The 24,400-nt window shown below is 45.1% G+C and overlaps 1 protein-coding gene across 1 annotated transcript in view; it reads left to right on the top strand.

Annotated features, from left to right (window-relative positions):
* Positions 1 to 18,031, top strand: part of LOC119387030 (uncharacterized) — a 171,176-nt gene extending 153,145 nt beyond the window's left edge. The window contains exons 5-7 of the mRNA XM_049414110.1: positions 13,963 to 14,065; positions 15,942 to 16,006; positions 17,829 to 18,031. Of these exons, the coding sequence (XP_049270067.1) occupies positions 13,963 to 14,065; positions 15,942 to 16,006; positions 17,829 to 17,935 (275 nt within the window). The 3' untranslated portion in view covers positions 17,936 to 18,031. The remainder of the gene's footprint in view (positions 1 to 13,962; positions 14,066 to 15,941; positions 16,007 to 17,828) is intronic.
* Positions 18,032 to 24,400: the final 6,369 nt, after the last annotated feature.

The following is a 24,400-nucleotide window of genomic DNA, read 5'->3' as shown; positions in this document are numbered from 1 at the left end:
GAGTTCCGGTCGCGGGATCGACCCGACGAAGCGAACAAAAGGTGCACCGTGTTCCCCGCGCCCCGTTCCTTTATCTTCTATTTCGCTCGCTGTGCAGGCGCTGTTCGAGACCGAGGGAGTTTCGATTCTGCTCGACAGCCGGGCACAGCCCTTTGCTCTTCCAATCCTCCTCGCCTTTACGAGGCTCTCATTTCTAACGTAGGCTCCTTCTCTGCTATTTCCAGCGGCGAATGAAAGGTGTAGGTTATAATAACAGGAAATATATATTTTTATTTCCTAAAGGGAATAAACTTGAGGGTTTGTGCTCAAAGCGCGCATTGTGTAAATGAGCTGTTAGGGTTGACAGGATAATCGAAAGCAGGCTTCAAGATGTGATTACGGTCGCGTCCTGGAAAGCGATCGCGCAGCTCGACTTGCGCGGTGAAAATAGCGACCTGTACATTGTCGAGGCCTCTCGGTGATAGGTGTAGTTTTCGTACACTAGTTCGCTTTCTTCAAAGGTATATGGAATGCATCAACAACACAGCTCTCTTCCTTCCTTCTTCAGAATTGGTTTGAGTTTTTTTTACCGGAAGGAGGGTTACTATATTTCAAACAAAAAAGAAAAAAAAAGAGAAAAGGAGCAATTAGTGACTTTGAATTGAGTCGAAGGAAGGGACGAAGCAAACGGTTCGAAAGGAATAAAATACCGCATGGAAGGAGGAAAGAAAAAGAAAGCTTCGCATTTATCGCCAGCTGCTGCCGCTCGATACGAGGGAAAGTTGAGAAGCGATGAGTTGGACGTATCAAACGAAACGGGCACACAGCAAGCGTCGCTGCCTCCAAAGTTTCGAATCGATTCGAGACGCACGATACTGGAAGGATTGATTAGATTCACTGCAAAAAGAACTTACTGCTGATAACTATCATAGACGGAGCTGGGAGGTTGCAATGCGTACCAACGTGCAAGCTAAAACGTTTTTGGGTACATACTGTATATATATGTATATAATTATTCCGGTGTTCTCATGTCATTACCCTACTCATCTCTGCTTGCCGCGTTTGCCTCGCTCGGGTCAACAGGGAGAGCGTCCTTTTGACTAGCTTCGCGTTTCACCTTTTATTCATCTCTCAATATTTCTGATTGCATAATTTCAAATGTCAGCCATCCTTTACTGCGTTCAAAGCTAGTTAAAGGAAATCTTAAAAGCGGAATCAGTTTAATGTTCATCAATAAACGATACTACCGAAGTGTCAAAGTGGCAACTGTTACTGTTAGGGGCGTATTGAGGCCTACGTGTTTTTATTCGTACTTGTGGGTTATCCGAGAAGACTACGGGTAAGTTGTATACGCTGTGGAGGACGTGTATTGCGGTTGTTGTTTAACGCGCGGCAATGGCCTAAACTTATGTGGAATAGTTCAGGGACGAACCGGAAACCTTGTTTGAGCAGCCTCGCCGTTTGTCTACTATAACGTGTACCTAGAATACACAACTAACATACGTATGCGTATAGCATATATGTGAGTTTAATTTATGGAACATCACAACGACGCCGAGGACAACATCTGCCTCGAGTGACCATATATCTGCAATTGCGATGATGAATGAAACACATAAGGGTAGTTTACCGGAATTGAGCAGCAAGACGAAACAAACGTTTTTACGGGAGGGTGGTGGCTACAATGGCCTACACGAACCGCGAGGCGAGGTCGAATCGTTGGTGAAGAATAGGAGACCGCTGAGAACAATAAAGACGATAGCCAACATGATGACGATACTTCTGGCAGACGCCTACACAAGCTCGCCTGACTACTTTTAACATCATGAAAGAAAAGGAAAGAAATACACCCATCCCAAGTTCAGGTTGTGTTTCGAGCACTTGATGTACATTTTTTTTCTTAGGGGGGGGGGGGGGGGGGTATCGGGTTATACCGAGACCGAGTATTTCGGGGGTCAGAGCACGAAATGAGCAGTAACAGGACGACGTCGAAGATCGTGGACAAACAATGGTAGGACAGTGCAACGGCGGCTTGGATTACTTCTGAAGTGGCCGTTTCTTTCCTCCTCCAGCGGAAAACGAAGACGTGCAATTTCGTTTATAAAACAGAAAGAAAAAATCAAATCAGCCCTTTTGAGCATAAGCCTTGAGATCTCCATATTTCTCCTCCCGTGACCTTTATTTTTACTTTTTGGTTGGAGGCCTCTTTGTCTCGAAAAAAAAAAAAACCCCGATTGAGATATCGTTTGCCGTTTTTCTTCGGTGACATTCTGGTAAACATAAGAGGGGATACATTTTCTTTTCTTTTTTTTTTCGGAATATTTTTACGTTTTACGCTCGCGCTCTGTTTCCAGGGAGTCAAGTGGCTTGACCGTTCGCAAAAATTGGTCGCTCTGGAGGGGAATCTATTTTTGAAATCTTGCCGGGCGACTCGAGAGGGAGGCTAACAAAAGAGAAAAGAAAAAAAAAATCACGAAGAAACGTGACACGCGTACAGCTTGGTTCACTGGGGAAGCGAAGAGATGAGTGCGCGGCGTTTCCCCAAAGAAAGAAAAGTTTCGATTCCTCGCGAGGCGGAGAGAGATGGAGGGATTGAAACGAAAATGATGACGCGCAGTCTGTTGGCAGAAGAGCAAATCTTTTTGGCCTTTGGGTACGAATCACGCCATTGGGGACATTGGCACGCTGCGCGGTACACGGGACCAAGGACTTCATCGCTCACCCTCTATCGCAAAGATCTCCTTATTCTTTCGAAGAACCGATAGAGAGGAGAGGAGATAACCGTTTCTACTTTAGTGTTCTCTGTTTCCTGTCTTCATTTTCTTCAGAAACTTCGAGAAGATTGTTTGAGCGAAAAGGCTATTCAACTCTTCTAAAAAAAAAGAAAAAACACACACAGACACCTAAAGGCCGAGCAAGTGATTTCCTTAGTTTCTTTTCGCATCTTCCCTCAGTGCAGCTTCTTTCCGATGCTTCTGCTTGCAGGGATACACAGACCTGATGGAGCGAGTCTCCTATTTATTTTAGTGTGGAGCCTTTAGCTCCTCCTTTCCGATCTATATACTTCGAGCTACTTTATTTTATCCTTTTTTTCCCCTTATGAAGTGAATTGAACGGGCGCGTTTCGATTCGTTCTTTGGCGTGCCGTGTCGACGATGCGCGCTATAAGCGATCTCTTCGTTGATGAGATGACGAGAATAGAAAGAGCAGGGCGCACACGGAACTTGAAATATTAGTTACAGTCCCACGAGCACCAATTAACGGGAGCGAAACGAGGTGCTAACACGTCGGGAGCAATGAACAAGTGATGGGACCGCGGCTGTTATATCGCCCTCGCCAATCTTAACAGCGTAGATGTTAATGCCAGCTGTCGGTTGTATTCCGCGAGCAGAAAACTATCATCATCATGAACCGGCACGCGCGATCTTCATCCTCTGCTTCGCTCACAGAACACATGCGCCGATTTGTCCGGCGTGGGATGCAATAACTGTGATGGGTGCGAGGAGTACAGAGACAGAGAGAAAGAGAGAGATGGAAAGAGACAGAAATGCTTGGCGAAAAGAATTTGTTGACGAGACGCGATTCGAACCCGCGTGCCTACAATCGAAAGGCGAGCATCGTAACCACTCAGCTATCCAGACACGCTAGCCGAACATAGTATAGTATAGTATAGTATAGTATAGTATAGTATAGTATAGTATAGTATAGTGTAGTGTAGTGTAGTGTAGTGTAGTTTAGTTTAGTATAGTATAGTATAGTATAGTATAGTATAGTATAGTATAGCATGGTATAGTGTAGCAAGGGGGTGGGAAAGGGAAGTTAGGGTGAGGAGGAGGGGAGACAGAGTAAAGTATAGCATAGAAAGAAAGAGAAAGAGAGAAAGAAAGGGAAGAAAAACAGAAAGAAAGACAGAAAGAGAGTGAAATATATAGACAGAAAGAGAGAAAAAAAAAAAGAGACTTCCTTCAGCCTTGGCACCACTAGTACGAAGTTGACTTAATTTTTGTCTCTTCGCTTGGTCCTCGTTTTTGGCTGCTCTGTTTCTTCGAACGCCATCGACCAACCGTGCCGATTACACCGTTATGTTTCTCATACACAGTATTCCTTCCTATTTTCAATATGGGCATACCGCCGATTCGAATACGATGAGACTCGTAATGCGATATTGCTTGAGGTGTACTCGAAATGATGATAACGTAGAGATAACTGAGAAATCGTGAAAAGGTTTAACCGTTTTAAAGTGACGCTCTTGTTCCTCATCGTTCGTTTATGCTTAATTATGGTTTTATTATTTTTCATACCGTGTTTTTCATATCTAATGAAGAAGGTATGGCCTGTGAGCACGGGCCATTCGCAAGTGGCGCAATCAGAATTGAGCATATCGGCTGGCATTGTCAAAACACAGTGGCCCTTAAATTTCCTTCCGTTGTGACAGGCGTATGTGATTCGAAAGGTACACCCATGTCCTTGTGTTGTGTTAGGTCTTGCGTGTTGAGTCTGTACTAACTAAAACTTACAGGGTCCCTTATGTATTCCCCAAAGATGACTCCAAGGCGAAAGCCGACTTCATTTTCTTTTTCTTAGTCGATATGTATTGATCCTCTCCCACCGAGAACTTTCGGCACCTAACGCGGTTTGACACTCCCTCCAGGATCAGAGGCATTGCAAGCTTTCTGCAACTCACCTGATCTTGCGCAGCCTCCGGTATTGGCCACCTTTGACCAAGCGACGACGTCGTGCGATGACGTCACAAATTCTTGCAACTTGTGACGTCATGATGACATCATATGGTGACCTCATCACATGACTATGATTTTTCACATCACTCGTGTTGGCGCCGACGCCGCGGTACGCCCACGTCGACGGCAAATTTTCGCATTTGATGAAGCATCTAAGGCTTTCGACTTAATAAATGCTAGATAATATGAAAGGGTACGTCCAGAACATTATCCGTGCATGCTGTCAGCATACGTGTGCTAATATAAAGAGAGAGAAAGAGATGGAGAAGGAGAAGAGAGAGAAACGAAAGGCGCGGAGAGGTTAATCAGACGGACGTCCGGTTTGCATGCATGTTCTGGGGGAAGGAAATGAAGCCAATTAAGCTTTATAAATGCGTATTTCTTCCCCAGGAGATTTTTGTAATCGTTCCGCTTCCGTTATTAGAATACCGGTATGATTTGTCGGTGGAAAAGCTTGTGCTGACACGTTACCCGCCCATCAATAAATGACGACGTCGGGTCCTTTGATGAGAGTTTGGGGGCAACGCTGTCTCATCTGACATACAGTGACCTTGCACAAACCAGGTGACGCGAAACAAAATGCAAGCTGTAGTAAGCTGACGTGGTCGAAATTTCCGGAGCGCTCCATTACGGCGTCCCTCATAATCATATCGTGGTTTCGAGACGGAAAACCGCAACGGTTACTATTTATATTTTTCATGTAAATAAAGTTGACTGACCCGCTTCCTTTACGATTCTACAGGAACAGAAATAAGGCCTAAATATGGGAAGTACTTATAATGTTCAGCTTTTAGTTGCGTTCATGCGAACTAGAATTTTCGCCTGCGTCCATTGCGATTCTCTGTCCTTGTTTTATCATCGCTGTCGTTTGACGCGGTCTGAAACACACGATTTATCCGCTACTCACTGTTAACTTGCTTTGTTTCCGACAACAGTGACAATAAGCGCTTGACCGCTTATTGATCGAGCAGCTAAGCCGCGGACAAGACCCGCCGTAGGCAGGCGTATGATGTCTACATTTCTCATAGCATGCGTGCCAAATACAAGCACAGTTCTATTGAAAACATCGAACTGGTCAGAAGTCCACTAGACAACAGATGTTGAACCTAATTAACAATGGTAGACCTAGGAACACTGCTGGATTCTACAGAAGAATGAAAAACCAGCCCCCTCCCCTTCCCCCCCCTTCAAAAAAAATAGAGGAACAACTGGCTTCTCTGCAATAAGACTCTTTGGGTGGAGAAGCCTGCCTTCCATCGTTCTTCATTTATTTATTTATTTTTTGACAGATGCAAACGCGCGTACTGAGCAGTTCAGATAACGTCGCGAAACCACCGCGTGCATTGAACTTCAGCACTTTTCGGGTGCACTCGCACTCAGTTAGACTAAAATGTGGAGCGGGGAGGACAACCACCGAAATTTTACGCGCGCGAGCTTGAACGCCGGTATTTGGTTTCATAGCATCAAAAGTACGAAATCTTTATTTTCTTCGCTTTAAAGGGTTTGCGGGCAGCCCCAAATTGTTTAACTAATGTCGTTCCCCCATTTCCCCCGTTCCACTTATTCGAAAGAGTGCGCACCATTTGGGCCACTTTCCATGGCCCCGTCTTCGAAAAGGCTAAGGAAAAAAATGAAAGGAAAAGAAGGATCTTACATATGAGCCTCGCGAGAAACCTTCGGGTCACTCTCGCAAACCGTCTACCGCTGGAAGCTCGTGCGACGCGAGCACAATACGGGTTGATTGATGATGCCCAGCCTTTTACGAAGAAACAGGAGCCTCCGGCCTCCGGCCTGCGCCAAGACTTTCTTCTCCATCTTTCTTGTTCGCTGGTGATTCGCTGCTCTTTCGTATATCGGAAGAACTTGCCTTACGTCCGAATGACTCTTATTCACTCTCATTTTATTTTCTTACCTATTAATTTTTGTGTGCCTTTCCCGTCGCTTAGTGTTTTGGGAGCATATGGAGACTGACGATCCGTAAGCTAGCGGGAAAGGAATCGTGATGAACGCTGAATCTGTCGGGACAGCTGACACCGGAGAAAGCTGATGGGAAAGCTAACGTGAGGAAAACGAAGTGACTCTGGTCATGAGTGTGGCTAGCGCTCGCACTCTGACAAAGTAGCGTCCGGTGGTGTACGTGGCACTGCAGGTGCGTGTAATTTGCTGGAGCGTTCCGAAGCCTCGCTGGTGCATTGAAATTTAGCGCTGGGCCCTAGTGGCGCGAGCACGGAGCGACACTCTTTGCTATCTTCCAGACCACCGTGTCTAGCGCCGGGTGCGAGTTGCCCGAAAACCCTGATAAAAATAAAAACGTACATGAAAGGTGTGGAATGGATTAAGCTGAGTGCTGTGCATGATAGAGTGGACATTAAGGTATGCCATAAGTTAGAATTCGATACATATAATTAGTAAAAATTAGCATAACAGCGGTTGCATCTCAGAAACCCCATCAGATGCAGCTCGCTACGCTAAAGGGCCGCGAGCATCTGGCGTACTGACGTCACATCCTTACCCATGTTTACCCAAAACCGGTGCCAGTGCCGCTCCCGGACCCCTAGGTCTTGCGTTAGGGTCGCTTTAGGCTTTTTCACAAACGATTTCTCCCGCTAGAATTCCCCAAGAGAAAATTCTAGCCACTTTTGACAGTGGACGTATCGTGAGCGAAGGCAGCCGAGCAATGGCAATGGAGCGCCCGTGAGCAAGCGGCTCGTGTCGTAAAACTCACAGACTGGTACTAGGTCATTGAAATTATTAAAAATCGTAATCATCGCAACATTCAGAGTTATATAATAGGGTGGCTGAACAATTGCAGTGTCTGAAATAGCGCTCAACGGTGATCGCGTCAGGGAAGTCTTATTTGCAGCTTCGCATTGAAACCTGGCTGGTACAACAAAATTGAGAGTCCCGGTGCTGGAATCGACAGGCCCTCGTTCGATTAATGGTGTTATTGATTTATAATTATGGTGACTTTGAGACTAAAACAACAAAACGTGTGTTAGTGCTGTCAAGACTAAATAAAAAGAAGTTTTCCTCTATGCCTAGCGCGTAATTTCGGTGTTATGTAAACCGAATGAAATGCGCGTTACGTGAGAGTACGAGCTGAACTGTCGACTCGCATATGCAAGCATTCATGGTATTGTATGCTTGCGTTATGTCTTAGGTCCCAAATAAATGAATAGTTAAGACTGATAGAAAGAAAGAAAGAAAGAAAGAAAGAAAGAAAGAAAGAAAGAAAGAAAGAAAGAAAGAAAGAAAGAAAGAAAGAAAGAAAGAAAGAAAGAAAGAAAGAAAGAAAGAAAGAAAGAAAGAAAGAAAGAAAGAAAGAAAGAAAGAAAGAACTGTTTGAGTCGAGTGCTTCCTCTCTCTCTTTATTTTTTTTCACGATTGGCGTAAAAGTGTTAAGGTTGCCTTGACATTGTCACTAGGGCGAGTGCTCCTCGGCTTACTCTCGAGTGTTTATTACAGCGTAAAACCAAATATACGCACACAGCCTCACCTTAAGTAGTGCTGCACGTATTTGACAACCGCCAAGATCCGTGACGGGCGTGAGTGACAAGCTGGTGGCGGCGGCGGTAGTCAGATTCATACTATATATGATTCTGACTACCGCCGCCGCCACCAGCGTGTCACTGCCGCTTGTATATATGTCATGTATAATGGTGAGACAGCACTGGCTTAATAACCGAGTCGTGCTGAGGTGTTGCAGTCGCGAATAGCTCCTCTGCTGCAGGCCAGTGGTTGTGGAAAAAACATGGCTGATCCCCCCGTCATAGGAATCGGTATAACACGAAAGTGAAACGTTATGTACTCACAAGTAGTGCTTATTCTGTAATGATATATAAGAGCTTGTACAATGTCTATTCGTCCTTGGCAGCTATAGCACCGATTGGCGTGGATGCACCCATGTTGACGCCTAGTTCGTAGAGGTTCTTAGCTTGAGCCGCAAACGCGTGCGTCACGCTGGCCTCTGCCTCGCTAAACCAAGGCACGACATTCGCCCGTAGAAATCGTGTCATTTCTGCAACACGTATTGCAGCAGTTTTGTTAGTCGGTGCTCTCGCAATCGAAGTAGTCGGCGGCGGAGAAATCCCGGTGGTGCACGTGGAAGCTGCGCCGCTGCGCTACTCCGATGAGCCGGCGCATCGAGACGCTTTAAACATGACCTCCGATATCGCACGTAATCTCGGAGACGGCGGCACCACCCCCGCTCCGCCCCGCCTATCTACACCGCCAACACAGAGCACCGTGCGAGAGAGGAAGTGTGAAAGATATAAGGCGCGTTCGTAAAGTGTCCGTCATCTGCGAGCTTAGCTCAGTCGGTAGAGCGCCGGGCGCTTACCGTCGCGGCCGCAGCGTTGTCGGTTCGATTCCCAGCGGCGGATGTTTTTCTTCTTTTTTTTTGTTTCTCACACGTTGGCGTCCATTTCATGAACGTCATATCCGGTAACGGAAGTGCTTGGTGGACCCCGGCATAAAACACTTTCGTGTTAAAAAAAAAAAAAAGCAGAGGCAACACCAGGAACGAACGGGGAACTTCACGGGATAGGCAAGGCATTTTGATGGAGACGTCAGGAGGCGGTCTCTTTGCTCTTAATCTGGTATAGTAAGTAATTCACTGCAGATTGGTTGCGCCCTTCCTGCGTTTTGGGGCTAATTAAACGAGTGGGCTCACAAACGAGTGCCCCCCCCCCCCGCTGCTTCCCCCCCCCCCCTTTCTTTTTCTTGTGTACCCTACAGAGGTACCTTCAGCGTTCTCTTGATTCTCATAAAAATGGTTATGAATCGTGCAGAACACCGTTCTCGGATCCGTTGGCACTACTGTGTTTCCTTATTTATGAGGCGTATACACTTGACGTTGGGCCGTGCTCCCAAGTAGGGCTGCCAAAATAGCGTCTTTTCCTCACCTCAACTTCTGCTGCTCATTCGCCGACATTCGAGAAATAATAGAGAGATTTTAGAGATATTACAGAGATTTAATATTGTCGCCGTAGTGAAATCCATGGGGGACGCAGCAGAAAGGAAGCAGCAAGGGTAACGTATATACTTCAAACGAGCAATGTAGTTCGTGGACACCACGGTGGTGGACACAAATGACTGAATGATAGCGGAAAAAATAAGGATGAGCGATGGTTTTTAATAATAATTTGCTGGGTTTTTGCGTGCCAGAACGGATGAGTGGCAGTTAGCACGACGCATCAAGTACATTCAAGCACTCGCAAGCAAAAATATAAACACTGCCAGGATAAAGCAGGTATCCAACACTGATGGAAGACTTCTGAATGGAACGGTGGACTTGCTTACACAAGGAGCAAATATTATGTTATCTTTTCTGACACAAGCTCGCGCATTTACATAAATATAGGAGCTGTGTTTTTCTTGCGTTGCGAATCACTTTGCAGAGCGCTGGGCCCCTGTTCGTCCAAACGCCAATGATCCTTTCTTTCTTTCTTTCTTTCTTTCTTTCTTTCTTTCTTTCTTTCTTTCTTTCTTTCTTTCTTTCTTTCTTTCTTTCTTTCTTTCTTTTCTTTCTTTCTTTCTTTCTTTCTTTCTTTCTTTCTTTCTTTCTTTCTTTCTTTCTTTCTTTCTTTCTTTCCTTCTCTCTTTCCTTCTTTCTTTCTTTCTTTCTTTCTTTCTTTCTTTCTTTCTTTCTTTCTTCCTATCTATCTATCTATCTATCTATCTATCTATCTATCTATCTATCTATCTATCTATCTATCTATCTATCTATCTATCTATCTATCTATCTATCTATCTATCTATCTATCTATCTTTCTTTCTTTCTTTCTTTCTTTCCTTCTTTCTTTCTTTCTTTCTTTCTTTCTTTCTTTTTCTCGCACGAACAGTCTATTCTTGACATGGAGGACCGAATAGTCGCTCCCCTACTCTGGCTTTAGGGCTGACATTTGTCCTTCACACAAAAAAATAAAAAGAAAAAGAAAACATAGATGTATAGGGCTTCCTGTGACGCAACGCGCTGACCGCTTGCCTTCGAGCGTTTTCTTGGCGCCCGACTAGTCTCATATGTATTCTTGACGCAGCAAGGGTGTCGTGACGCAAGATATGCACGTGACGCAAGACTTGGGGGCCGAGGTTTCAAATATGCCATGCACCAAATATGCGGCGTTCTTCGCTGCTGTGTGACTGTGTCGTGTAAGAGCGCATCAAATAAAAACTTGGAGGACGCTTGAGCTTCGCTTTCAAGAGTAGAATACGATAGCGTAATCGGGACCTGTGCGCATGACCTTCAACCGTGCCGCTAGGAAAGGAACATTTGTGCGCGTAACATTAGGGGTTTTCAGGTTGTCCGTATACTTTTTAATGTTACCGTGTTACCGGAATACCGGATTGCGTTTACCGTGTTGCCGGAACGCATGTTCTAGCAAAGTTCTAGCTTTCCATACGTAAACGTATGCGTTTATATTTGCGCAAAAGAACTAAATGATGATGATAACTACACTTAAACTATATTTAATTTAAATAATATATAATCACCGCTGCGGCAAAATCGTAATAGAGGCTTTTAGCGTATACAATATTCAAGTATACACAGAGTTGTGTTGGATTACCGAGCTATCAGGCGATGGTGTCGACATCTTGTGACGCTTCGTGCAACCACAATCATAGACACTTTTGTTTTCGCCTAGTGTTTCTGAGAAAAAAAAATAAGGTTAGAAAAGACAACTCATTCGTAATTACGCCGCTACAGGGAATTTACACCAGAAGTAGAATGCACCGTGTTTCTGCAACATAATTTTGTGCTTGCCTGGTTCGTCTAGACCCCGCCAGATGGCACCACCTATCCGGCCTCTCAGGGGCTTTGCGCCTATCACGTTTACGGCTTTTGTGTTCTACGCCACTCTAGCTTCGGTAATCCGGCTCAAACAACGCAGTCGCAATTGACGCTCGCTCTTCGGCCTATTTTGACTTGGCGGCTGGAGTCTTTGTAAAGCGGATATGGCGAGTAGCCCACGAACGAAAATGAATTCGCGAGATATGGCGGTGAACGTAAAACGTATCTGGTGAGTTGTTTACTTTCCGCGAAAGGAAGTCTACGTTGAGCAAAGGTGCGCGCATGCGCAGATTCCATCCGGTATTCCGGTAACACGACAACGTGAAACGTATACGAAAAGCTAAAGGCCTCTAATGACCGTTTCAAACCATCCTAGAATGCCTACCGCAAGTGCATTTGCGAAGTGCCCACTACGCCATAATTCTTCCTTTTGCAAATTGGCGAAGTACCCACTACGCGTCAGTAAGGTGCCACGCGCACCTGCGCAGCTGCACACTTTGTAATGAGTCGACAGCTTTAAACCACCCACTCTTTGCGCAATTCACAAGTTTAGACGCCTGGTGCGATTCAACAATTATGTCACGCAGTATTGTCTACCTTAAGGAGACTCCTCCCATTAGATGACATTCCTAGAGCGTTTTCTTACGCAGCAGTTTCAAGCACTGGCGTGGCTCCGTGGTAGAACACCTTCTCGCCACTCAGAAGACGAGGGTTCGATTGTCACTTGGACCAAATACTTTTTTATTATTTATTTATTTGCACCTCTCTCGAATGTTCGCTCACGGGATTTTTCACTCACAACCAAAGACGACGCCGCCAACGCCGACGCCGGAATTTCTGCGAAACGAGCTCTTTAACGCTGTCGCGTTAAAATCAGCTAGAACGGGGGCCGTTGTCTTTGCTAGCCATCCATGTCCGCGCTCGCGTTAATGCCGAATCTTTGAAGGGCGTTTGGCCGCTTTAACAGCACAAATGATGTAGGCTCTTAAGGCCGTAAAAAAATGATCTATTGTTTCCATAAGAATTCATACTAGGCCGCCTCGATGGCTCAATGGTTGCAGTGCTAGGCTGCTGATCCGAAATATGCGGGCTCGATCCCCGGCGTGGCGGTCGCATTTCGATGGAGGCGAAATGATAGTGGCCAGTATAGAGTGCAATGTCAGTGGCCGTTAAAGTACCCCAGGTGGCCGAAATTATCCGAAGCCCTCCACTATGGCGTCTCTCATAGCCAAAGTCGCTTTCAGGACGTTAAACCCCATAAACCCACGTAATAAATTTAATAGTGCAAGCATACGGTTGACTGTAACTGTTTACGATCGTGAAGTAGATGGTCTGACGAAATCTCGTCAGGTCGGGAATAACTATCAAGGGACAGACGCCGACCAAAGTGAAAATATCTTTACTGACGTTTCGGCCCCCGCAAGAGAGATTTGCTCACAATGAAGTGTCGTTCACACGGGATCCTTGTTCACAACTCTTTACTGTCTCCTGTATTTACGATCATGGGCAACAGTGAAGTGTTCACTTACGTAGAGCGTGATGAAGTCGGCACTCATCTTTCGTAGTAGGGCACTGACTCTCCTATCCTTTAGCGGCATTTTCGTTTACCGCTAGACAGATAGATAGATAGATAGATAGATAGATAGATAGATAGATAGATAGATAGATAGATAGATAGATAGATAGATAGGATAAGATAGATACGTAAGATAGATAAGATAGATAGATAGATAGATAGATAGATAGATAGATAGATAGATAGATAGATAGATAGATAGATAGATAGAATAGATCTCGAAACGCAGCGCAGTTTGACACAATTGAAGTACGTGAGTGGGGATGAAATTTCGGCGGCCATACTAACCTTGTTTGTGTCAATCGTGTGTCAAGCTTTTCCGTTTACTTTTGTTCAGCTTTCACACTCTACGCGTGCTGGTGGCACGACCGAGAGGAAGGAGGCAAGATGGTAAAACCCAATAAAGTACAACACACGATGCCATAACTGCGACGGGCACGCCATTTATCTTTATTAGAGACATTCACATGCGTGAGCGCCCGCACCTATTTATTTTACTCTTTTATATCCGGCCTGCAACCGTCCGGGAGCCATATATCTCGGGAAATTACGCAAGCAGGACTGCGCAAGCTGCGCTTTTCTTACACCACGAAGGGAAGTATTTCAAAAGCGGGCGCGAGACATTTCATAATTTATTGGAGCACAAACTGCCCCGTGAGCGCCCCGTCTGACGTTTAAAATTTCTCGGTCGTGGTCTCTCGGGTAGCGCGGTTACTAACAGATATACTTTGACTCACCGTCGTCGCGCTGATGTTTTGCCCCACGCGCGATAGGAGGCTCTTGACGTAGCGCTTTCGTTGTTAGTTTCTTAAATGTCCCAACTTTACTGCGTTGTCGTAAACTTTTGGTGCATGTGTTTTTTAAAAACTCCGTTGCAGAGCCTGTGGGACCGCCTGGAGGTGTAGCGGTGCTCGACAAACTGGTTCTATGGAGGCCTCCGCCCAAAGACTACCACCTCGAAGAACTGCGTTCCATTGACAGGTAAGCGAACGCTCTCTCATGCAGCAAAACCACGTGCTTGTCGCGTTGATCCTGTCGCGCGAGAATGGGTGAACGAAAGAAGACAGCTGTCTAAATCCAAGATTTCGTCAAGGTGACTTGTCTCCTACTATACTGCACAGAAATTTGTTACCAGCTGTCATGTGACGGACTTTTGATCTATTCTATCTCAGAGCCCCGATGAGGGGCTCTGAGACAGAATATTTTACTGCAGGTTTTTCAAGAATAGGTACTACGTCTGCAGCTAGTAACATTCCTCCCTCTTTTCCTCCTCCTCCTCCTTGTTCCTGACGTCAGATGAACCCGCCACGTGGTCTAGTGGTTATGGTGCTCGACTGCTGGCACAAAGGTCGCGGGATCGAATCCCGGCCGCGGAGGCCGCATTTTCGATGGAGGCGATAATTCTTGAGGCCCGTGTACTTAGATTTAAGTGCACTTTCCAGAGCCCTCCACTACGGCGTCTCTCATATTCATATCATAGTTTTGGGACGTTAAACCCCAGATATTGTTATTATTTCTTCTTCTCTTCTTCTTCTTCTTCTTCTTCTTCTTATTATTATTATTATTATTATTTCCAATGTTTTCAGAAGTACCTTTCTGAAAACGTTTCAAATACACAACGGAAACTTCAGTTGCCACTTGTACACGCGTGCTGCTGGAGCTCTTTCTTAGCATTTCCTTTATCAACACTCTTTACATCTACACTCTCAAAAAATTAGTACGTTCGACTCCTTTCTGTAAGTCCTGCCTTGCCAGGTATATGACTCTCTTTAAAGAGGCACGTTAACTCTTTTGTGGGTCACACGACTCTCCGTAGAGAGTATCTACAAAAAGAGATGGCATGTCTCTTTATAGAGAGTCACATACGTGGCAAGCCAGAACTCTCAAAAAAGAGTCAAGGGACTCTTTTTTTAAGGGTGTAGCACACCTCTTACATGTTATATGTAGCGTGCCTTGACCTGTATGACTTGTCTTTGACGTGACACACACACACACACACACACACACACACACACACACACACACACACACACACACACACACACACACACACACACACACACACACACACACACACACACACACACACACACACACACACACACACACACACACACACACACACACACACACACACACACACACGCACGCACGCACACGCACGCACGCACACACACATACACACACACACACACACACACACACGCACGCACGCACACACACACACACACACACACACACACACACACACACACACACACACACACACACACACACACACACACACACACACACACACACACACACACACACACAGATGTTTAAACGCAAAGTATTTTTCGTAGGCTATTGTTAGTTTCATGCTGCTTGCATCGAACCATCAAATCTGATCACTGAATCTGAAATCTACATAAAAGGTTCGTAGTGGACGCTGAACTATACAACGGCTTGCGATGAAGAGTAATGTGCAGTTATTTACGAAGTGACGTGTTATTTCATGTATTGTGGATACAAGATGAACACAACTGTGGCTTGTGAACGTTCTAGGGTAGCCGAGTATCCGAAATACTATAGACCTCAATCTATTAACAGCAATCAATTTATAACAAAACAGAACAGGAAAGCGGTGCGCCGGCGAACGCTTGAAAATTAGGGAGGCCAATAAGAGAACACCATGGGCCTTTTTGCCGATGGCACTGAAGAGAATTCGGGCTTCAAAAGCTGCAGGCGTAATGCTTATTATTCCCACACAGCCTCTGATGTGTGCTTTATACTGCCCTAGTTCGGTAGGAACTACCGGTGATTGCTCAGGTTAAGTGTGACGTTCACTGTGCTTACGGCACTTTCTTTTGCGCAGGGACGCGGAGACCGTCCGGTCAGTGCTGGCCGAGATGCAGGAGTTCATGCCTCACGAAAGTAACTGTAAGTGTACACAGCGGTCGAACACATTACTTCTGTCTGTAATGAACAATGAAGCAGTAGTTGTTTTTCTGATTGGCAATAGTCAACGTGATGTAATGCTGAAGAGTCGGGGGCCGGATTACTTGACAATTGTTAACAGCGCAAATATCGGTTACTTGAGGAAAAAAAAACGCAATATGCTGAACATACCTATTTGCTCTGAACATCTCGTGTCTGCCTACCATCCTTGTTTTGAGGGGAGGTCATATATATATATATGCATATACATTTGTATTTGCCTAAATACAACTTTATTTGCCAATTTTTCATACCTTAGGGCTAACGAAGGGCAGCACCAGCAAACCCACCAGGTCCAAATATATATTTTTTTTTTATTCGGAAGGATCTGATCTACCAAACTTCACTAGCAGTGTTAACGTCACGTCTTAATTATTTGCTTTCTTGACTGTGCCGCTCCTATGTTATCAACTTGTAGTTTCTCTACGAAGGATGCCTTTATCTTCTACTTGTGCAGAGTTTCCAGATGGGATTGTTGGTAGAACATCGTCGACGAAAATAGCGCTGGATAAACAGGGACACCAGAAGAGGATACACAACACAGGCGCTAACTTTCAACAAGATGTTTATTTTTGCATGTGCACAGCTACTTACACTCAAACACCTTTCAAAAACCACAGAAACACACATGCGCACAGATCCTTTTTAAGTCGCTATCGCCCTGGCAAGTTTATCTTTATCTAGAAAGGTCAGCTGTTTTGCACTTAAAGCTACAGGTGGGCAGCTAACGCAATGCTGACCCGCACGTGATATGGCGGCTGCCTCGATGATTTCTCGAGGAAGAGATGACTTACATCGAGATAAAATCTTACATCTATCGAAAATAGGTGCGCACCCAAAGTCGCGACAGTGCATACCAAGATTATCTTGAATCGCGCTATTCACATTGTAGTGGTGTTCTCTTAGATATAAACTTTACCTCAGGAGATAGGGATCTGATACACGACACACTGGGTACATTCTGTGAAACGCTGTCTGTGCTTAGTTTTTCATTCGGCTTTTTTTTTTAAATTAAAGACAGCGTTGGTTTGTTTGCACAGTGAGACAAGCTTCCTAGCTTCCTAGCTTAGCGCCTGTGTTGTATTTCCTTTTCTCGTGTCCCTGTTTGTCCAGCGCTATTCTAATTTTTTAAAATCTCATGTTGTTTCATTTAAACCTCTTGCTTTATGATGTGTTCCTGGGGTTCATTGACCCTGTATTACACCGGGTCTCTTCACTTTAGGCATTTATTCATAGCTTAAAATTAGCCATGTCACTTTTCTTGTGACATTGCATTCCGAAAAGAATGATCGTCTTATTTCACTTCCTCTCGCTTTGTTAAGCTTTGTTGATGAAGTAGAGCTTATATCATGCCTTCTTTGTTTTTCTCTAAACATTAAATGCAGCGAACATCACTCGTATAAGTTCGGCGATTACACAGCGAGACTACTCAGTCTTTTTTCTCTTATTTCGATGAAAGATGGTCTAAGCTAGTGAATCTCGTCAACGCTGTCTTGGAGCGACTTATACCAGGTAGTCCGCATTAGAGCACCAGTTGACACTGCCACGACCATCACAAGTTGCGTTTCGGCCGACGCGCTAATAAGATGTTTTAGCAGTGCCGGTAATATCTTACGGTAATTACGGAAGTACCGTATCCTCGTGGTCGGCATGCAGCTTTCTTTAAAACGTTTTTTTAGCCGCGTGAGTCGCTCATTGCGTATAGTGACGTTATGACATGATAAAAGTGGCTAAGGTGATGAGACGTGCTCCTCGTGTGTTTCAGGCAAGAACCTCATTGAGGAAGGGCTCTTCAAGTGGCGCCGGAAGGGAGGCCTCTACGGGCAGCTGGGACACCACCTCTGCTGCCTGTGCCGCTCGCACATCAGCTAGCCTCGCTGACACTGCGCGAGGCACGAACCACTTCTTTGTCTCTAACTCTTTTCCTCTCTCGAAAAAAACCCATAAAACTGCGTGCTTCGCAAAGCTATCGTCAGCGAAATTTGAGCTTACTGGCTTCCTGGAGCTGAGCCAAACGCGAACGTGAGTTGTGCCCAGAATGATAGAGCGATAGCGAGATATTTCTTTTTGTTGTGTAGAAAACCTGCGAACCTTTTTCCGGCTTTCTTCCGTAATCCTTTATAGAAGCTGTCGCGTCCGGAAATATCCTGCCGAGCACCGGAAACAATAACCACTTTTTGCAAGTCATCAAAAAATAGTATTTCTTTAGAGGTGCTGTAGCTTCCTCGTCTGTATACTGCGAGGGTGTGTTCAAAAATTAATACAGCGCGAAATTTTCGTAGATATTGACAAAGCTCTTAGTCACGGTGCAAAACAATGCAGCTGTTCCAGCTGTCAAAATGTGAGTCATGCCAAACGGGACTTCAGCAGCAGTCTAAATTAACTTTTTTCTTGTATTGCTTACCTGTTTATGAGAGACAACTTGCTGGACTGAATGGGAAGGAAAGGAGGGGGGGGGGGGGTGACGGAGGAAGGGGAGGGGGTCTGTTGTAGTATAATTCTGATCGCGCAGGTTCTTTGGCTTGAACTTGAATCAGAATCTGTGTATATGCGCAACAGTATATGTTATGTTAACGGCTTAGAGCGCAAAAAAGAAAGAAAGAAAAAGAGAACACAGACAAATCCAGAATGCAAACGACAGACAATCTTCCTACCTTCTACGTTTGTCTGCGTTTTTTTTCGTGCGCTGTAAGCCGCGATCATGAATCACCAAACTGGCCAAAATAATTACCCTCTTAAGTTACATGTGGATAAAAGCCGTTTTAAAAGTCTCAGTTTATGTGGCAAATTTGCTTGACTTCGTTTTGGTCCGAGTAAGCTTCAGGGTGCGCCATCAGACGCGTGAACTACTCGCGGTATTCGCGAGCATAACGTTCACACGCACGCTCCGGCCAACAAGTGTTGTGGCTCTACTATCGTTAATGACGAGCATTCTAAGGGAACACCGACGTTCAAACGATCGGCTTCCTATCGTCGAAGTCAACCGTTAAGTTTCGTTCCGTTCTATTAAAGTTGATTCCTAGTTGAGCAGATAGCGAGAATGTAGTGCGGCCTTAATGAAGGCAGCGTGCGGCTGTTTGACTCGCAGGGAAGGACGGTAATCGCAACCGACGTTTTCCGAGAAGTCGCAGCTGGACTTGATTGCCGTACAGAAAATGAACCGCGCTGCCCACGGCGCTAAAGAGATAAGAAGGGGAACAACGCGTCTACACGAATCAGGGGGAAAAATCGGTGAAAGCTTATGCGAAAAGTGAACGGCACGACGGCTGCGAGACGGGAGAAACGAGCCGGCAGTTTCCACCAAACGACGGTCATCATCCGCAAAACGTGAACGGGAATTGCCACGCGCTAAGTCGATCTCCTCTATTGCGTTCTCGACTCGGTGAGTCGATTGCCTAGCCATCGTTTTTCGCCGAATTGAGGAATGGAAAAAAGTAAGAACGATACTTGGAGCGGGCAATGTTGTAAAACGAAGTGATAAGAGAGAAATGACGACAGGCTCGCGATGCGAAAGAGCAAGCTGGCGAGACGAGAGAACAAAAATTAAAGAAAAATAATTAAAAAATGGGGAAATAAAGTAGGGCAGTTTTAATCCAGTCGAAGGCACAGCTCGGTGAGATTTAATCCACGGTGACGTGTTTGCGCAATGATCGTTTAACGCCCGGACACGCTTCCATGAGCTTTACGCGCCTCCATCACGGACCGTTCATACGATACGGACTATATAAAGTTGATTTATCACTTTTCGTGTTATTTATTTTTTATGTTTTTTTTTCTAGTGTGCTGCACATAGGACAGCGGTGACCATATAACATTTACTGTTATTTTCTCGGGATGTGCAAACTGGATTTTAGGACTATATATATTTTTTGGTATCTTTTCTCCTTTGCCTTCAGATTAGACGCGCGTCGGAGAGGCGAAGTGGCGTAATACTTTAAAAGCTGTTTTTTCTCGGTGGGCTGCGAGATATGTATCTACATTACTCACGAGAAAGTAAAGGTTGGCAGAGCAAGCGAGCGAACTGGAGAAAAGGAGCCTTGCACGAGAGTGTCGAAAATTTCGTCCGAGCTAATCCAGACCGATGGCTACGCAGTTTAATATTTGGCCTGGTATGCACTATTAAGGCTTAGTCTCCTCGCATCTCTTTCTTTATACTTATTTTTTAACGTCAGAAAATGTTGTGCAGCTCATAACTACAAATGAGAAAAATCTAGCTTAAATTCTGCCGAGTTAATATGAATGAGAAAGCTGATGAAAAAAATGTTCTTAACCATTTCGCCCTCCTCCTCTGCTGACCAAAGCCGGTTCTTCACGTTCTGGTTGGTTGTTGGACTTTTCTTTTTCTTAAAACTATCGCAGACGAAAAAGCAATGTTGAATAGATGTTTCAAGTCTGATCTCATGCTCTTCAGTTAAACCCTCCCAGGGTTTACTTTCCTCACAGGGTTGACCCTCCCAGGGAGGGGTTTAACCCTCCCAGGCTTCAGTTAAACTCTCCCAGGACTTACTGCCAACTTTCACTTTCTCGTGCGTAATGTGGATATAGATCTCACAGCCTACAGAGAAAACCCTACTGAACTCTTTATGACCGAGTGCAAAGTACACTGTCGATTGATTGCATTCTGAACTAGATGGTACATTTTGTTGGTGCACATGGAGATGACGTGTTTGCAGGACGCACGATCTCAGACGACAGACGCTATCCACGGCTTAGTGCTCCAAATTGAGTGGTAGCACGACATTCTATTATCGCTGAATTTCTGCGATGCAGCTAATTTATTAGAGTGCTGTTGGAGGCACGCGACTTCCCAGGGCAGGGAGGACAAACCGTATTCGAAGCACTTCATTCGTTCATGCGACGGTGGAGGATAGCTCGAATGCTGGCATTGGTTGCAGCTTGGTGTCTGACTTATTACGTCCATCGTTCCGTTGTGTCGGTTCCTACTATCACAGACCCTCCAAAGCTGACAAGTTGTCCTTCGATCTTCCCAAAGTATCAAGCGAAGGCATCTTCACCTTGAGCGTCATATAGGGGGCTCTACTTCCGAACAAAATTCATCATTAATCAACTTTGGCTTGGAAATAATTCCCACTGTTTCACAACAATTGTTGTGTCCGACAGCACTGACATTTGCCCTAGTATTCTCTTCGTTCTTTGCTCTGAAGGCACGGGAGCTTCCAGTAACCTCCTGTCAACAGATGTACCAAACCTGACGTCGTGCAAGGCGCAACGTCGAATAGAACAGGAAAGACAGAAAAAACGAGTACTAGAATAGATTAAACTTATCCGAGAGGTCTGAAGAAGAAACCAGGAACTCTCTCCTTTTGTTACGTCCACTCCGCTTCAATAAGAGCTAACGCGTACAGCGCTTATATCACTAAAATTATCCATGCACATGAAAAGTAAAACGTAAAAGAAAGCAATAAAATGATTTTAAAAAATTGGAAATTAGGAATGAATGCGTAAGATCAATACATTGATATTGTAGTTTGCACAAAACAAAACGAGTTCGCGCAGCACGTAATCTTTGTTTATTAGGTCTAGGGAATGTCATGATTCGTGAAAAGTTCCCAAGGAGCATACGTGATTAACAAAAGCTCTTAACCTGATGCGCAATTCCCGCACCTGCTAGAAATCTGAAGCCGAACAAAAAAAGAGTCTCTTTCGTAAGAGCCCATTCCCACTGGCCGGCCGGCTTCTCTAATGACATGTCCAGCATCAGGACTGGCTGAAATATTCTCTTATGAACATTTTTATCGCAAGTCATTATTGTGAATACGGGACCCGATCATTTATACGGGCATCTGACATTTGTTCACTTGGCTGATCTGTTCGCAAGAACTTGATGATTCACAGCAACCTATTTTACGAAGCAAACGGCATTTTACATTAAAAAAAAAGTAAAAACTGCTTATGGCTTGTCTCAATGTAGCCGTGCATTCTTGTCCCCAGCGCTTACGTTAGGATGTGCATTCACACTGCCTAAATATATTGATGAAAAAGAGTTCGCTGCTCAGCATCATCTCGTCCTCCTTCCTTTTCCTTTTTTTTTCAGGTGGCTCAGCAAGTAAGAGGTGGCGTCTAAGCGTAGAAGCCTCTCGACTGCAGTCGTGGTCCTATCACGCATCCTGCTTGTTTTGACGGCGCAGCAAGCAGAGCCATCAGCACGGGATGAAAAAAAAGAAAAGAAAGAAAGAAAACGTCGCGTCCGTTTCCAGACATGTAATACTCTATGTGACTATCGCACCATACATTCACACACAGAGACTGTTTCTCAGTGATACATTTACCTCTCTCGCCGTCAACATTTGTTATGCAGCGACGACTTCTTGGTTTTCTTAGATGACAATTTGCGTGTGTTGTGTGTGTGTGTGTGTATGTGTGGGAAGCGATGTTGAATCGATGTTGATGTTATCAACACGAGAGCGATTACTCCGCGCGAATGCACTCACGAGCAACGTAGTGATAATTTATTGTGTTTTGCTTAAGAATGATTTTGCCGATCGACTGTTACGAAAACTTCTGCAGTGGGATCCTTTATTATTTTTTTTTTCGTTTTGTACAAGAAAACCTGCTTGCTTCCGTAGGTGTTGGTCTAGATATTTCTTGGGCGTAAGGTGCAGAATGTTTGCACTAAAATAGTGCAGTACGGTATGCGAATATAACGCGAAGCCGTAAGTATAGCTCCTGGACATCGTTGAGGTTACAAAAAACAACAACAAAGAAACGCGTCGGGGATTCTACTTTAATTTCAAAAGCCGCATAACCTCTCTAATTTGACATACACTGTCAGAGCGCAATCGGACGCCTAATGAGGTGTTATAGATACACTGAATAATTTGGTTTGTGAAACTGACATACATACGAAGGGACAGGTTCTGTAGTAGCTACGGTACGTGAAATAAGAACGCGTTCAGCAGACGCCTTCGATTCATGTTAACGTTGCGATGTCAGTTGCAGGGGCAGAATTTAACGAACCGAAGGCATGGCACTGGCATTAATTTACCCGCTGCATTCAATACCTTTAAGAAAGTCTACAAATCTGTCTACCTGTGTTTGTTGCTGCCAACGTTGTGACTACCTGTGTTCTGAGGTCCATATGGCTAATAGCTCAGCACATCTACTGGTTATATTTGTGTTGACAGGTGTTTGTTAGACGCGTCGACGTGTATGAAAACTGGAGCAGCGCCGTTGTTATCGATTGACCAACTCGCAGTGGTACGTTAACAGTGCCTCAGAAGCGGCAAACACGTGATACAGGCATTTCTATATCCAAAGACAAGTGAGGAACACATGCTTTCGCACAACTTATGAAACTCGCTTAATTTTGTGGTTGACGCAGAGTGCTTCACGATCATCTCATTGGTTCGCATCGAACTTTCTACTTTGTTGGTGGTTAGTCCTAAAGGCGGAGTTCTCAGCTGAGGTAGGGCTTGAGTACGGTATCCCTTAGTAAGTGTTGATGTTTATTGCACGGCTGGCTCGAGAGCATGTCACATAAACAGAACCAAGCTTTAATCTCGCTGCTTCGCAGGCATGAGCTTCGAATATATAATTTTATTCTTTCGCTTTAACGGCTGCTAACGCAAAAAACAAAACAAGCAAACAATCGAAATGAATAACTGCACAGAAATATGCAACTTAACAACAAAATACAGTAAAACCTCGGTGATACGATCACGGATCGTACGAATTTCGGGGTGATACGAATTTTTCTGCGGTCCCGGCCAAGGCCCATTAGCCTGCAATGTATTGGAGTACGGTTGTTGCGAACCGATTTGCACCCCGCGACGTTTGATACGAACGTACGCTAGCGCACAGTTACGAACAAGTGCTGCTTGCGCTGTCGCGGAAGACCCGGCAATCACGCGCGGGCGCGGGCATGTGCGCTTCGCGACCATCAACGGTGCATCGTTGTCTCCGAGATAGTGCGCTCGAATCTTAGAGGCCTTTAGGCGCCTTCGCGCTTAGATTACAGATGACGTTGACGTCGTACTTTTTTTTTCCCGACGCGTTGACGCGTGCTCCTGTGCTCGAGGCAGCAGCGTCTTTGTACTGTGTTAACACGTGTCTGCCACGTCGATGCAAGCCATGTCCCCGCAATCAGAAGTTCTATGAAACAAGACTGAAACTTGGGCTGTGGGTCCGTCATGAAGTCCTATTAAAGGTGGACGAAGACCCTAAAACGGACGGTCTTGGTGAAGGAGCTTGGCCTCTATCTATAGTGTGCAAAGCGCTTCCTAAGTCACTTTCGCCGCAGTATTTTGGTGTCATGCAGAAAAGCGTAGTAAGAATAGGAAGGGGCTACTAGCGCTCACGGGGCACAACACATCTGGT

This window comes from Rhipicephalus sanguineus, chromosome 3 (assembly GCF_013339695.2).
Source record: "Rhipicephalus sanguineus isolate Rsan-2018 chromosome 3, BIME_Rsan_1.4, whole genome shotgun sequence".
Classification (NCBI taxonomy): Eukaryota; Metazoa; Arthropoda; class Arachnida; order Ixodida; family Ixodidae; genus Rhipicephalus; species Rhipicephalus sanguineus.
The sequence above is the reverse complement of the archived record's forward strand: the minus strand, read 5'-3'. Positions and strand labels throughout refer to the sequence as shown.